Source organism: Peromyscus californicus, unplaced genomic scaffold (assembly GCF_007827085.1).
Source record: "Peromyscus californicus insignis strain IS unplaced genomic scaffold, ASM782708v3 Scaffold_5__1_contigs__length_169319896, whole genome shotgun sequence".
NCBI classification, from domain to species: domain Eukaryota; kingdom Metazoa; phylum Chordata; class Mammalia; order Rodentia; family Cricetidae; genus Peromyscus; species Peromyscus californicus.
In genome coordinates, this window is record NW_026294573.1 from 36,538,828 (window position 1) to 36,553,669 (window position 14,842).

Sequence of the window (14,842 nt, forward strand, 5' to 3'; positions counted from 1 at the left end):
ACTGGTGTTTTGCCTACCCCTATGTCTGTGTGAGAGTGTCAGATCTCCTGGAACTGGAGTTACAAACAGCTGTGAGCTGCAATGTGGGTGCTGGGAATTGAACCCAGATTCTCTGGAAGAGCAGCCAATGCTCCTAACCTCTGAGTTATCTCTCCAGCCCCTGTTTTTTGTTTTTTTTTTAAGACAGGGTTTTTCTGTGTAGCTTTAGAGCATGTCCTGGAACTCACTCTGTAGACCAGGCTGGCCTTGAACTCACAGAGATCCGCCTGCCTCTGCCTCCCAAGTGCTGGCATTAAAGGAGTGCACCACCACTGCCAAGAAGCCTCCAATTTCTTATCCCCTGCCTCTATTGTCTCCCCAGTATTGAATTACAAATTAAGCCAGGCACAGTGACACAGTGGTGCACTCCCAGCACTTGGGAGGTAGAGGCCAGCTTGATCTACATAGTGAGACCCTGGCTCAAAAAAACAAAAATAAAAACAAAAATAAATAAATAAAAACAAGTTTATACATGTACACTATCATGATAGATTCATTCTTTTGAATAAAGTACTCAAATTGGAAATTAAAAAGAGGAACAGACTGAAAGCTACTGTTCTAAGCCTAACACCATCTAGACTCTTGTTTATAGGGTCAGCACTTGATCTGGAAGTCTTGGTCCTCCTTTTATTCTGAGACAGGTCTTATGATGTAGCCCAGGCTGGCTTGGAACTTGCAATCCTCCTGTCTCAGACTTCCACTGCTTGGATTATAGGTATTTAATGCCATATTGGGCCCCAGGAAGTTTCTTCCTTCTCTTCCTCCCTCTTTTGGGGGGTGGGGGTGAGGAAAGATTTCACTATGTAGCCCTTGCTGGCTTGGAACATGCTATGTAGACCAGGCTAGGATTAAGGCATGTGGTACCATGCCTAGCTCCCCTATCCCTCTTTTTTTTTTTTTGTTTTTCAAGACAGTTTCTCGGTGTAGCCCTGGTTGTCCCAGAACACACTCTATAGACCAGGCTGGCCTTGAACTCAGAGATCTGCCTGCCTCTGCCTCCTGAGTGCTGGATTAAAGGTGTTCTCCACTACCACCTGGCTCTCTTTATCCTTTTTATTGCTTTTGGAGACAAATTCTTACTATGAAACCCTGAAATTATATCCAACTTGCTATTTACTTTAGGCTGGCTTAGAACTCATGTTCTTCTTGCTTCAGCCTCCTGAATGCAGAGGTTACAGGTGTGTGCCACTACATCTGGCTTCAGGAACTCTTCCTATTTGTGCAATACTGGAGATTGGATCCAGAGATTCATATATGCTGAGCAAGTGCTCTAGCACTTCACTATAGCACCAGCCCTTTTTCACTACCTAGCAGGTTCCAAGCCAGCCAGAGACAGGGTCTTACCCTTTCCCTGGCTAGCACTGCATGTTCTATGACTCAGTAGGCTTTGAACTTGTGATCTTCTCGCCTAAGCTGCTCCAGTGCTGAGATTATAGATGTGCCACCACACCTGCTAGGAAGTGTTCTTCTTTTATATTTGTGTGTGTGTGTGTGTGTGTGTGTGTGTGTGTGTGTGTGTATACACATGTGTGCATGCTAAGACGTGCATGGAAGTCAGAGAACAACTCATTAAGAGTCAGTCATTTCTCTCCTTCTAGCATGAGAGTTCCAGGGACTGAACTCAGATTGTCACACTTAGCAGCACATAGCTTTACCTCCTGAGCTAGCCTGCCTACCACCGCCACCCTGCCTACTAAGCCTGATGGAGTTTTCTTGAGTGAGACTCTACTACTACCAAGGTGGAGATGGGACTTCCCTGTGCAATGGTGTCTAGAGCTGAAGGATTCCAATCTAAATTCTCAACAAGTCTCAGTGCCCCTCAGAAGGTCCCGTCTGTGTCCTGCTTATCCCAGCACTTACCAGGTGTCTGTTGGCAATCTGGGCCGATGGGTGGATCATTGACTCCTCTGGACAAAGCTCAGACAACAATTTGGGTACCTTGAGGAAAGAAGTTTGGTCTGTAAAGATGTGACGACACCTAAAAACACTTTAGGTGGAACTCAATGCCCAGTCAGGGACAGGACTCTCAACCAGCTGTGTCGGGTAAGGGGACAGAGAAGCCTAGATATTCTTCTAACATTTCATGGGGAAGGAGGTCAAATGGGACATGGAATACCAAGAATCCTGCTCTGAATAATTTTGGGTTCTTCTTGCTTCCTGGACTACTGTGACCATGTACCATGTGAGAAGAGGAGCAATATTAGATAAACTCTACAATCAGGACTGACCCAAAGAAAGAGTCTACGTCCTTCCAAAGAAATGAGAAAAAGAAGTTTACACTAATATTGCCTAAGGATGAGAAATGAAAAGAAGGTTGATGGCACAAGGCAATTTGGCTACTAACCTCCTTGGAAGGAACAGAGTATATGTATCTGTGATTTTCCAGCATAGACAACACAGGTCAGTTGTACAAACCACTGTATGTGGTGCCATGCTAGCTGGGAGAGGTCTTGTCAGCACTGGTTACACTGCCATGAGTTTTCCCCTGTAACACTCTAGTCAAGGCCCTGTGTGTCCATCTGCTGCACAGGCTAGCCACACACCAGAGGATGCCTTTCTAGCCTCAGCCTATTTATAAACCTGCTTCCAGACCTGAGTAAGAGTGGGAAACTGTGTTTTCTCATAGTGCTCTGGTTTGGGGTTCCCTTGGATTTATAACCAATCTACATTGAAGGCAGCTTAAGGTCTGGAGCCGAGGTTACATCCACCATCTAGTATGAGTCTTTTGTTTGTTATTATATGAGACAGGGTCTCTGTATGTAGCCTTAGCTGTCCTGCAACTCACTATGTAGATTATGCTGGCCTCCAACTCAGAGATGTCTGCCTCCCAAATGCTGGGATTAAAGTTGTACACTACCACCCTGCCTACTAAGAGTCTTGAAGATTGAAGAACCAGAGAAATTTCAGTTTTCAACAATATTTTTAAATATCACTCTACATCTTATCCTACCTCCTACCTCAGTTATACCTCCCAGTGACACTTCTCAAAGTTCTACCACCAACAATGGCCGTAGCTAATCTTTTTGTTGTTGTTTTTGAGACAGGGTTTCTCTGTGTAGCCCTGTCTGTGTCTTATTACACTAAACTATGTGATTACACAGTATTTATCTGTTTTGTTCTTTTTCTCTCCCGACACAGGTCTTGCTATGCTACCTAAGCAGGCTTTCAACACAAAATCCTCCTGTTTCTGCCTCCCAAGTGCTAGGATTACAGGTGTCAGCCACCATGGCTAGTCTGGAACTTGCTACATAGCCCAGGCTAGCCTCCACTGCATGTCTCACCGGTGGAGAGCTGGGGTTATAGGAGTATACCATCATGCTTGGCCTTGTTTGCTTACTTAGGAAGTAGTTATTATACCAATGTCCATCCTGAACCAAACAGGAGAGCTGCTGCATCCACAGCTCAGAAGCTAATCTTCCTGGAGATCTTAGCCCTTCCTTGACCCACTGAGCTCCTGTCTTCGGATTTTTCTCTGTCTTTCCAAGTCTTGCTAAGCTTCAGGAGTGAAGATTGAATGTTACCTTGTCCCTAATGAAGACATAAGACAAAAAGCTCGGTCTGTTTCTAGGGCAGGAAGTCCTTGAGCCCATCTTCTCACCTGCCTGTTGGCTTCCATGTAGAGTCCCAGTGTGCTCACTCGAGAGCAGAGTCCCTCTTTCATGATGTGGACATAGCAGCGCACCTGTGATCTAGAAAAATCTTCCCACTTGTCTCCTCGAAAGGCGTTCCAGCAGGCATCATAAGGAGCCAAAGTCAGAGTGTTGTCATTTTTTATAAAACTGTAAATATCTTCAGAGCAAACATCCAGAGTAAACAAAAAAGAGAAAGACGGCATGGGGACACAGATTGAGTCGGATGTTTGATTTTAGACAGGTGTATGTAGTGCTTGACAGCCTGAAACTCGCTATGTAGATCGGGCTGGCCTGGAACTCACAGAGATCCCCCTGCCTCTTCCTCCTGGCTGAGACATAGTCAAGTTTTAGAAGAAGGTATAGCTAATACTTCTTTCTTCCCTTGAAACTCATCAATAAGCTTGGACCCTAAGGAATCTCACCACAACTGAAAAGACCAAGTCAACTAAAACAGGCAATGGATCTTCTTATACACTTGAAATATTGTAAGCATTATAAGAGATTATAAGCACTATACTAATGTTTAAGAAGAGGTCCTGTAAACAAGGTTGGCTGGCATTGTGACGCCCATCTTTAATCCCAGCACTCTGGAGCCAGAGGCAGGTGCACCTGTATTAGTTCAGGGCAGTCAAGGCTACATAATGAGACCCCATTTCAAAACAACAACAATAAATTAAATTCCCAAACAAAGCAAAAGCCTAAAAACAGTAATCAAGCACTATTAAGAAAAATAAAATGATGACCTCTGTAAATCATGAAACATGAAAGCACATAGCATATGTGCAGGTGACTACAGCATTTGGAGTCACAGCAACTATTCTAGTTTTCTCTTTCTTTCTTTCTTTCTTTCTTTCTTTCTTTCTTTCTTTCTTTCTTTCTTTTTCTGAGACAGGGTTTCTCTGTGTAGCCTTGGCTGTCCTCGAACTCACAGAGATCCGCCTACCTCTTCCTCCTGAGTGCTGGGATCAAAGGTGTGTGCCACCACTGCCCAGAGTAACAAATCTTAAAGGCCTTTCATTTTGTGGTAAGAAGACTGAGTAATCGGTCTCAGATCACAGAGCCGATGCTCACAGATGTCAGAACCAGGGCTGTGATGCTGAGTCTGCAACCACCAGGCCACACTGTCATCACTGTGTGAGTTTAGAACTGGGGCAGGGACACAGGGATTTGAGGGCAAACAAGACATTTCATCTCCAGACACTGTAACACAGAGAACAGTCTGGTTGGCCTCTGGTTGGAATTGTATACTTCATCACCTTCTGCTCACTGACAGAAGGTGGTAGGTCTGCCTACACCTGAAGAACCAGGAAACTGAGAGGTGCTAAGGAAGAGTCCTAAGACCGATGGTCTAAGGGAACAGGTATAGACCAAATAATGGGTCTGGATGCTTGATCAGCCTACCCCTGAAGAGTACAGGAACTAACTGTCCAATCAAGCGTATCCAGAGTAAGGCCAGCTAGCCTATTTTGTCCTTTAAACTAGACAAGTCCTGGCTGTCTTAAGTGAGCACCTTGGGATGCTATTCTCTCCCAAGGTTCTCCCAACCCTGCCCATCTCACCGCACCAAACCAATCACCAACCTAAAGACTTCAGCTCCTTTTTCTTTAGTTCCTCTTCTTTGTCTTCCTGCCTCTGCTGCGAGGAAGCGGAGGAAAACTGTTTTCTTACTAGGTATGGAATCAGTTCACTTCGAATAGAAGTGATTGACCTAGAAAAAAAGAGTGGTCAAATATGAGAAACCGCCCTGGATCCTTCTGGGTCAGAAACTATTTGTACTCAAGGAAAAGCCAAAGATCTGGATTTTCTTTAAAGGTTGGGATGGGAATGGGAAAAATATAAGAATCCCTCTTCTTGGCCAAGTCAGAAAATAGTCTTCCACAAAGTTCCAGCTACATGGTAAGTATATGTATGTACATCTTCACACATGTATGCATGCAGTAACTAACACAGTGCTCTGATTCCTCCTTGGTAACCATCCATGAGAAAGCAGACTACTCTCTTTGTGGGCATGTATGATGTTTGTGTGCGCACATGTGTCTGTGGGTGCATATGTGCATGTACACAGAGGCCAGGGGTTGATGTCAGTCTTCCTCTGTCACTTTCCACCTCACTTTTTGAGGAAGAGTCTCTGCTACCTGGAGTTCACTGATTTAGCTAGGTTTGGTGCCCAGTGAGCTTCAGAAAGGCGTCTGTCTGCTCCCCCATCACTGGGATGACAGACATATTAATGCAACTAGCTTAAAACATTTTTTTAAAATTTTAATTTATTTTATGAGTATGGGTGTTTTGCCTGCACATGTCTGTGGAGGCCAGAAGAGGGCATTGGATCCTTTGGAACTGGAGTCACCGGTGTTTGTGAGCTGCATTGTGGGTGCTGAGAACTGAGCCCTGATCCTCAGGAGTAGCAAATGCTGTTAACCACTGAGCAATCTTGCCAACGAACACAGCCCTTCCTTCCTTCCTTCCTTCCTTCCTTGCAACAGGGTCTCTCGTTATGTAGCTCTGGCTATCCGGGAAGTCAGAGAGATCTGCCTGCTTCTGCTTCCTGAGTGCTGAGATTAAAGGCCTGCACCACCATGCCTGGCCTTAAATTTTTTGTTTGTTTGTTTCATGTATAGGAGTGTTTTGCCTGCACATATATGCATATTACATGTGTGCCTGGTGTAGGAGGAGTTCAGAAGAGGGTACTGGCTCCCCTGGAACTGGGGTTATAAATGATTGTGAGCTGACCTGGGCCTCTGCAAAGGTAGCATGTGCTCTTAATTGCTGAGCCATTCTACTGCCACACGGTTCTTTCTGTTTTTCCGAGACACAGTCTCAGGTAGCATAGCCCTGCTTCAAACTATCCCAGGCTGTCCTTGAACTTAGGATTCTTCTACATCTGTCTCCCAAATGAGATTACAGGTATGCATTACCACTAAGGCCTGATTGCTTGTGTCCCTCCCTCTCTCCCTCCCTCCCTCTCTCCCTCCTTTCTCCTTTTAGTTTTTGTTTGTTTGTTTTTATGGTTGAAAAGTGAATTTAGGATCTACACACTTAGGCAAGCACTAAACTGCATCCCTGGTCTAGATTAACCCTGAATTTCATATACTTTTTTTGTATTATAGTGTCTTTAAAGTTTTTTTTTTTTAAAAGATTGACTTTGATTTTATGTTGTATGGATTCTTGCCTGCATGTATGTGCACCATGTGTACATTGCCTGTGGAAGTCAGAAGAGGGTGACAGATCCCCTGAAACTGTAGTTATAGACAGTTGTGAGCTGCCATGTGGGTGCTGGGATTTGAGCTTGGGTCCTCTGGAAGAGCAGCCAGTGCTCTTAACTGCTGAGCCATCTCTCCAGCCCCATAGTGTCTTTTAAATAGTTCGTGCCCCCCCCTTCTCCCCCACCACTTAACTTCTTATTGACTCTGTGGAATTCACACTGTGCACCCTGACCCCACTCATCTCCCTGACCCCTTTTTTTCACCCCCTGCCCTTGCAACCTCCCCCACAAAACAAAATTTAAAAGTAAAACCAAAGAGACCAAAACCAAACAAAACCAAACCAACCAATCAACCAAACAAACACCAAATAAAAACAATTCTTGGGGGCTGGAGAGATGGCTCAGAGGTTAAGAGCACTGGCTGTTCTTCCAGAGGACCTGAGTTCAATTCCCAGCACCCACATGGTGGCTCACAACCATCTGTAATGAGATCTGATGCCCTCTTCTGGTCTGCAGACATACATGCAGGCATAATCTGTATACATAATGAATAAATAAATCTTTAAAAAAAAAAATTCTTGACATGGAAGCTGTAGTGTGGCCCAGTGAGTCACACAGTGTACCATTTAGTCACATATCTTTACTTGTAAGTGTTCATTGCAATGAGTCATGGGTCTGGTAAGTAGTTAATTTCTTTTTACCATTGGTTTATAAAAATGTAGTTTACAGGCGGAGGATGTAGCTCAGTTGAGAGACTGCACCTAGCATTCATCAGGCCCTGGGTTTAGTCTCTAGATCTTCATAAACGGGTGGTGGTGGTAGTGTATGCCTATAATCCCAGTAGTTGGGAGGCAGAGGCAGGAGGGTCAAGGTTATCATCAACTAACACAGGTATTCAGGAACTCAAGGTCAGAATGGGGTCAGGCTTTAAAAACAAACAAAAATGAAATAAAGTAACCTCCTGTTTTGACTGTAGCACCGGGAGACCCAAGACTACAGCCCAGGTTGGCTTCCAGCTTCAGCAACCCTTCTGGTTCAGCTTCCAGACTAATGGAATTACAGGTGAGTGGTACTATGTCCAGGGGAGGAGATGATTTTTCTTAGTTTTTTTGTTATACGGAGACAGCGTCTTAATAGCTCAAGTTGAGCCTCTACTGGCTACCCAAGGACAACCTTGAATTCCTGATCCTCTTGTTTCTACCTTGTAAGGGCTAGGATTACAGGCTTTACTGTCATGGCTGGCTCTGTGGAGACACTGTTGTTAGAAAAAGCCTTACATGTGGCCCAGGCTGGCACAGAATTTAGGATTCCCTTACCTCAGTCTCCTTAGTGCTGGGATTGTGAGCATAAGCCACTATGTTTGATACTTATTTATTTCATACTGGGGGTTGAACCCAGGGCTTGTATACACTAAGCAAGCACTCAACTATGGAATTATAACCTTAGATCTTTTTACTTTTGAGAGAAGGTAGACCTTGTTTGTAGACAAGGTTAGATACTGTAGTCCAGGCTGGTCTTGAACTAGTGGCCAATCCTCCTGCCTCAGCTTTCTGGATGGCAGGAATTAAAGGCATGGGCCACCAAGCCTAGCCTCTCTGCAAATTTAGAATTCATTCTTATCACTAAGTAGTTCCTAAGAAACTTTATATTCCATCTACTCAGAAGAGCAGGTTTCCAAATATTGTAAAGTTGTACTTACTAACGGTTGTTAAAGAATTTCCACAAAGTTAACTTCAACCTACTTTAATATAATTATATCAGCTTAGACTGACTGAGGGCAAGATCAGAGTTAATAAATGTATAGAATGACTCCTAGAGAGGAGCAGGGGGGACTGGCCAGAGCTTTGGAGTGCTTCTTCATTTGCCCCTTTTGGTTCCCAGGAAGCAGCTTCTTTTTGATGGCACCACAGGATGTCAGGGGCTGCAGAGACGGCTCACCTGCTTACTTGAATTCCATCCCCAGGGTCCACACGGTACAGACAGTCAACTCCTACAAGTAGTCCTCAGACTTTTCCACATACATATAAGGGTATATATGCCCCAAAGAGGGCACTCACTCTCACACTCTCACTCTCTCTTTCTCTCTCTCAATAAGGAAATACTTAAGTTGAGTGGTGGTGGCTCACACCTTTAATCCCAGCACTTGGGAGGCAGAGGCAGGCGCATCTCTGTGAGTTCAAGGCCACCTTGGTCTACAGAGTGAGTTCCAGGACAGTCAAGAATACACATAGAAAAACAAAAAACAAAAACAACAAAAAAAGTAAATAAATAGATATAAAAAGGAAAAAAAAGACAATAGGTTGTTGGGTCTAATGAATCTTTTTTTTATTATTAATTTTTTAATTTATTTTACATACCAACCAGTTTCTCCTCCTTCCTCTCCTCCTGTTCCCTCCTCCCTCTTTAACAGGGGAGAAAAGGACGTGATTTTTGGTACAGTGAATATGTTTTTTTAAACATCATTTGTTTGCTTATCTACAGTGTGTGTGTGCTCCCCCTTTCCTGGGCCGCATGTGTGAGTGTGTACACACATACCACACTGTCTGTAGAAATTAGAGGACAGCCTTTAGAAGCAGGCTCTTTCCTTCCGCCATGTGGATTCTGGGGATTGAACTCAGGGTTGGTGGCAAGTACCCGCTGCCATCCAATATGCTTTTGACTTTTATTTAGCAAAGAGAATGAAAAGAGGTGGATGGGAGACTAGCGTGTGTTTTCACTAATTAATTTGTTTAGTATTTATCACACATCTTTTATATGTCAGTTGCTGTGCTAGGCTTTGGTAAACACTGTTTCTAATGCCTAAAGGAATTCGTAGAGTGGGCAGAAGAAAGGGAAAGGGAGAAAAAGCAGGTCAAACAGACAAGTGCTAATGAGTTACAATACTCTGAGATGAGGTCTGAGGGAGGAGTTACAGAGTGAACAGCACCAGACCCCTCACTGCTGCTATGAGTCCCTGTTCTTTACCAGAGGCCCCACTAAAAGAAACTCAGCATGCTGACACAGGACCACACACATGCCCCGTAAGGAAGAAGGCAAGAGAGAAGCAGAGGCTGAGGGAGGTAAAGGAAATGATGAACCCTGGAGCTACATAGTTCATGGTCTTATGTTATTTTTAAAAGATCAAATCAAACATCTTTGAACATTTCTGTGTAAGCTAAGAGTCCCTGTATTGAATTTCAATGGGATTTTTTTCTCTTGATCCTTTGATGGAGATTAAAAATTTCCATATGAATACAAGAATGAAACAACATTCATTCTTAGAGTTGGGTTTTTTTTTTTTTTTTTTTTTTTTTTTTTTTTTTTTTGTGTGTGTGTGTGTGTGTGTGTGTCTGTTTTCAATGCTCCACACAATGTGGAGAGCAAATAGTCCTGGTCCCTTCCCCTGGAAAACAAGTCAGTTCTTCTCAAGAAGTAACAAAGCACAGACAGCTGGAAAATTTTAGGGCCTTCATGGATCAAACGGAACTGTCACTGCATGGTCAAGCAAGCAAGCCTTGGCACATGGTCCTATCAGCAGACACTCGGGAGGGAATAAGCGATCTGAAAAGACATGACGCTCTCCTGCCAGGTCACAGCCACGTCTGCTGACGCTCAGCATCAGATCAATTCCCATAGAGTGTAGGTGGCCTAGCCGCAGAGGTTGTTCACAGCTGTGCCAAGAACTGGTACAAGGCAAGGCTATTGTGAACCATGTGGAACATAACATCTTTTTTTCTTTTTTGGTTTTTCGAGACAGGGTTTCTCTGTGTAGCTTTGTGTCTTTCCTGGAACTCACTCTGTAGAGCAGGCTGGCCTCGAACTCACAGAGATCCACCTGGCTCTGCCTCCTGAGTGCTGGGATTAAAGGTGTGCACCACCACCACCACCACCGCCCGGCGGAACATAACATCTTGATATTAGGCCTAAAATAAAGGCTAACACCTAACTAGCTGGACACAATATTCCAAAGTACCCTTAGACTGCAGGGATGTACCACTGTACCTGGATGGTCTATTTGTTTCAGGATTTATAACTCCATGTTCAGTTTTTAGTGCCATAGTTATATTTTTTCACTTTAGTTTTTTGTTGTTGTTATTTTGAGACAAGGTCACCTGCCCTGTAGTGTTGGCTGGCCTGAAATTTGCAATCCTTCTGCCTCCACCTCCCAAGTGCTGAAATTACAGACCTGAGTCACCACACCTGACTCAATATACTTTATATCACAATCTTCTAATTTTTACTCTGTGCACTCTGACTCGAGCAACTGTGAGAGATGTGGGCAGATGGGAAGGGAACAGACTGAGTGATGGGACCAGGCTGGGTGGAGATGTGGGCAGATGGGAAGGGAACAGACTGAGTGATGGGGCCAGTCTGGGTGGAGGTTCTGGATCACTCTGTTAGAGGAGACTGCAGAGGAAGTCTCACTTGGCAGACCTGGCCAGCAGTCACAGTCATCCCCATTTCAGGCTTGTCCTCAGAGCACACACCACTGTATTACCTTTGCCAGATGTGCAAAAAACAACAGACAGCAGCCAAGATAAGGCTAGCTTCGGGGTAAACCTGCCTGTACAGCCTGGACCCAAAAGCCACCATTCGATTTGATAGTACTAAGAAAGCATTCCCTCTTCTTTTTAAGAACACTGGCTGCAAGTTGGGCAGTTGGCACACACCTTTTATCCCAGCACTTGGGCAGCAGAAGCAAGTTGATCTCTGAATTTGAGGCCAGCCTGGTCTACAGAGTGAGTTCCAGGACAGTCAGAGCTACACAGAGAAAACCTGCCTCAAAAAATCAAAAACCAAACCAAACCAAAACAAGGGCTGGAGACATGACTCGGGTTAGGAGAGTACACTGTTCTTGCAGCAGACCTGATTCAGTCCCTAGGACCCATGTTATTAAGCTCACAATGCTGGGATTTCACCTCCAGAGGATCTGATGCCTCTGGCCTCTGTGAACATCTGCAGTCATGCACACATACTCACACACATACATATAACCAATAACAAACAAAAACTATACTTGTTAAAAACTGTGGGTTTAAAATAAAAAACAAAAGTTTGAGAGAGAGTGCTCAAAATCTGTAGGCTTATCACCACCTTCCTCTTTCTTACCTATTTTCCATTAAGAAATCCACAACGTATTTCTTCAAGCAGTAGAGATGGGCATCCACGAGGCCTGTATGGAAATGTATTCTAGGGTACCTGTAGGAAGGACAGGAGAAAACAGGCTCATGATCAGGTAATATGGATGTTAGTCTATCATCAGGTAATGGGCTCCAGAAAGGTGGAAGGGTCAGAGTCATGATGCTCACATCCCAGCCTGGGGAGACCAACATGGTGGGTGCTAGGTTTTTTGTTCTAAAAATGTGGTTTTTTAGGCTTATTCGTATGATTTTTTGCTTCCATGTATGTAAGTGTACCACGTGTATGCCTGGAGCCCTCTATTTTTGGAAGGACTGTGAAGGACTGGTATTACAGTAGTATACCCTCATTGGCAGTTTCATCCTCCACAATTGTAGCTGCCTACAGTCTGATAATATGAAATGGAAAATTCCAGGAATCAAAAAATTATACTTTTAGAAACACACGTGGTGAAATCTGGTCCCATCTCACTTGAGAAATTCACTTTTGTTCGGTTTAATCTAAATTCTTTGTGCTACCTACCTGTCCAGTAGTCACTTTTTAGCCGTCTTAGTTATCCTCTGTCCTAGCAACACAGGACAAGCAGCCTTTACTTTATAGTGGCTCCAATGTACAAAGGCAGTGAAGCTGGCAATTTGGATATGCCCAAGAGAAGCCATAAAGTGTTTCCTTTAAGTTATTCCAAGCATGGTGGTGCATGCCCTCAGTCCCAGCGCTCGGAGGCAGTGGCAGATAGATCTCTGTATAGCCAATGCCAGATTGGTCTACATAGTAAGTTGTAGGGCAGCCAGGGTTACATAGTGAAACATTGCCTTCAAATTTTTTTGTTTTAAAAAGTGAAGTTATGCCGGACAGTGGTGGCACACGCCTTTAGTCCCAGCATTCAGGAGGCAGAGGCAGGCAGATCACTGAGTTCCAGGCCAGCCTGGTCTACAGAGTGAGTTCTAGGACAGCCAGGGCTACACAGAGAAACCCTGTCTCGAAAAACAAAAACAAAGACAAAAAGTGAAGTTATAACAGGATTTTGTTTATTTTGAGACAAAGGTCTTACTATGTAGCCCTGGTTGGCCTAGAACTCACTGTATAGACCAGGATGGCCTTGAACTCATAGAAATCCACCTACCTGCCTCTGCCTCCTGAGTTCTGGGATTAAAGGCATGTGCTACCATGACAAGCATAATAGGATTTTTTTTTTTTTTCGTTTTTTCGAGACAGGGTTTCTCTGTGGTGTTTTGGTGTCTGTCCTGGATCTCACTTTGTAGACCAGGCTGTCCTCGAACTCACAGAGATCTGCCTGGCTCTGCCTCCCAAGTGCTGGGATTAAAGGCATGCGCCACCACCCGGCTGCATAATAGGATATTTTTGAAAGAAATATTTACTTATATAACTTTTATTACAGTACATTGTTATGACTGTTCTATTTATTAATTTTGTTAGTTTTTGTTTTGAGATAGCATCTCACTATGTCACTCACATTGGCTTTGATTTTGTAGCAATCCTTATGCCTCAGCTTCCCAATTATTGACATTATAGGCATGCACTACCATACTTGGACACTCAGATGTGTACACACACACACACACACACACACACACACACACACACACACACACACACTTTTTGAGACAGGGTACCCAAGGCTATGTAGTTGAGGCTGATCTTGAACTTCTGGTCCTCCTGACATCTCCCAAGAGCTAGGGTGTGCACCATTATTCCTGGGACTCGCACTTATTTTTTAAATGTTGGGTAGAATTCACCGAAGAAGCCATCTTCTTTGATGAGAGATTTTTTTTTTCTTCCTTAAGGATTTTATTTTAAATCATATGCACATGAGTGCCAGTATGTGAGTATGTACAAGTGAATGCAGGTGTCCAAGGAGGCCAAACGAGGATGTGGAGTCCTGGAGCCTGAGTTGTAGCAGGGAGTGAGCCATCTGTTCCTGGTGCTGGGAACAGACTCAGGCCATCTGTAAGAGCGGTCTACAGTCTTAACCACTCAGTCATCTCTTCCTGTCCTTGATGAGACATTTCTAGTTATCATTTCATTTCAAAACTTGTTATAAGGTTTATTATGATTTTCTATTTCTTTTTGAGTCGGTTTAGTCAGTTTGGAGGCAGTACATGATCTTTGTCATTATAACTACCATAATATAACAGGTCTCTTGTATGGTCTGAATTCTCATCAGCTTTCAGTAATTATTGTGTGTACACCATAACCCAACATAACAACTGATTTTGACTCTTTAGATGAAAAAAGTGAGCCAACGCTTGTTGAACAGTTTAGCTATCTTTCTTTCTTTCCCATCCATCCCTCCCTCCCTCCCTCCCTCCCTCCCTCCTTCCTTCCTTCCTTCCTTCCCAGGCTGGCCTTGAATGCACAGAGATCTACCTGCCTCTACCTCCCGAGTACTGGGATTAAAGGTGTGTGCTACCACTGCCTGGTGTGTTCAAGTTTTATGACAGGAATTTTCAATGTGTCATATGCATATATTCCTTTTTTTTCCAAAGTTTTTTTTTTTTTTTTCCGAGACAGGGTTTCTCTGTGTAGCTTTGCGCCTTTCCTGGGACTCACTTGGTAGCCCAGGCTGGCCTCGAACTCACAGAGATCCGCCTGGCTCTGCCTCCCGAGTGCTGGGATTAAAGGCGTGCGCCACCACCGCCCGGCCCTTTTTTTTTTTTTTTTTAAATGTGTATGATGTTTTGCCTGCATGTATGTATGTGTACCATGTGCTCTTGGAGGACAGAAAAGGGAACAGGATCCCTTGAAACTTGAATTACAGACAGCTGTAAGCCACCATGTGAGTGCTGGGAACAGAATTTGGGTCCTACCAGGACAACTGGTATTCCTAATC

The 14,842-nt window shown here is 44.0% G+C and overlaps 1 protein-coding gene across 5 annotated transcripts in view; it reads right to left on the reverse strand.

Annotated features, from left to right (window-relative positions):
* Eif2b3 (eukaryotic translation initiation factor 2B subunit gamma) overlaps positions 1–14,842 on the reverse strand; it is an 86,868-nt gene that overhangs the window by 19,110 nt on the left and 52,916 nt on the right. For all 5 annotated transcript variants that reach the window (XM_052717560.1, XM_052717562.1, XM_052717559.1 and 2 more), the window contains 4 exons: positions 11,962–12,051; positions 5,252–5,379; positions 3,638–3,828; positions 1,900–1,977 (listed from right to left, as the gene is read on the reverse strand). In XM_052717560.1, the coding sequence (XP_052573520.1) occupies positions 1,900–1,977; positions 3,638–3,828; positions 5,252–5,379; positions 11,962–12,051 (487 nt within the window). The remainder of the gene's footprint in view (positions 1–1,899; positions 1,978–3,637; positions 3,829–5,251; positions 5,380–11,961; positions 12,052–14,842) is intronic.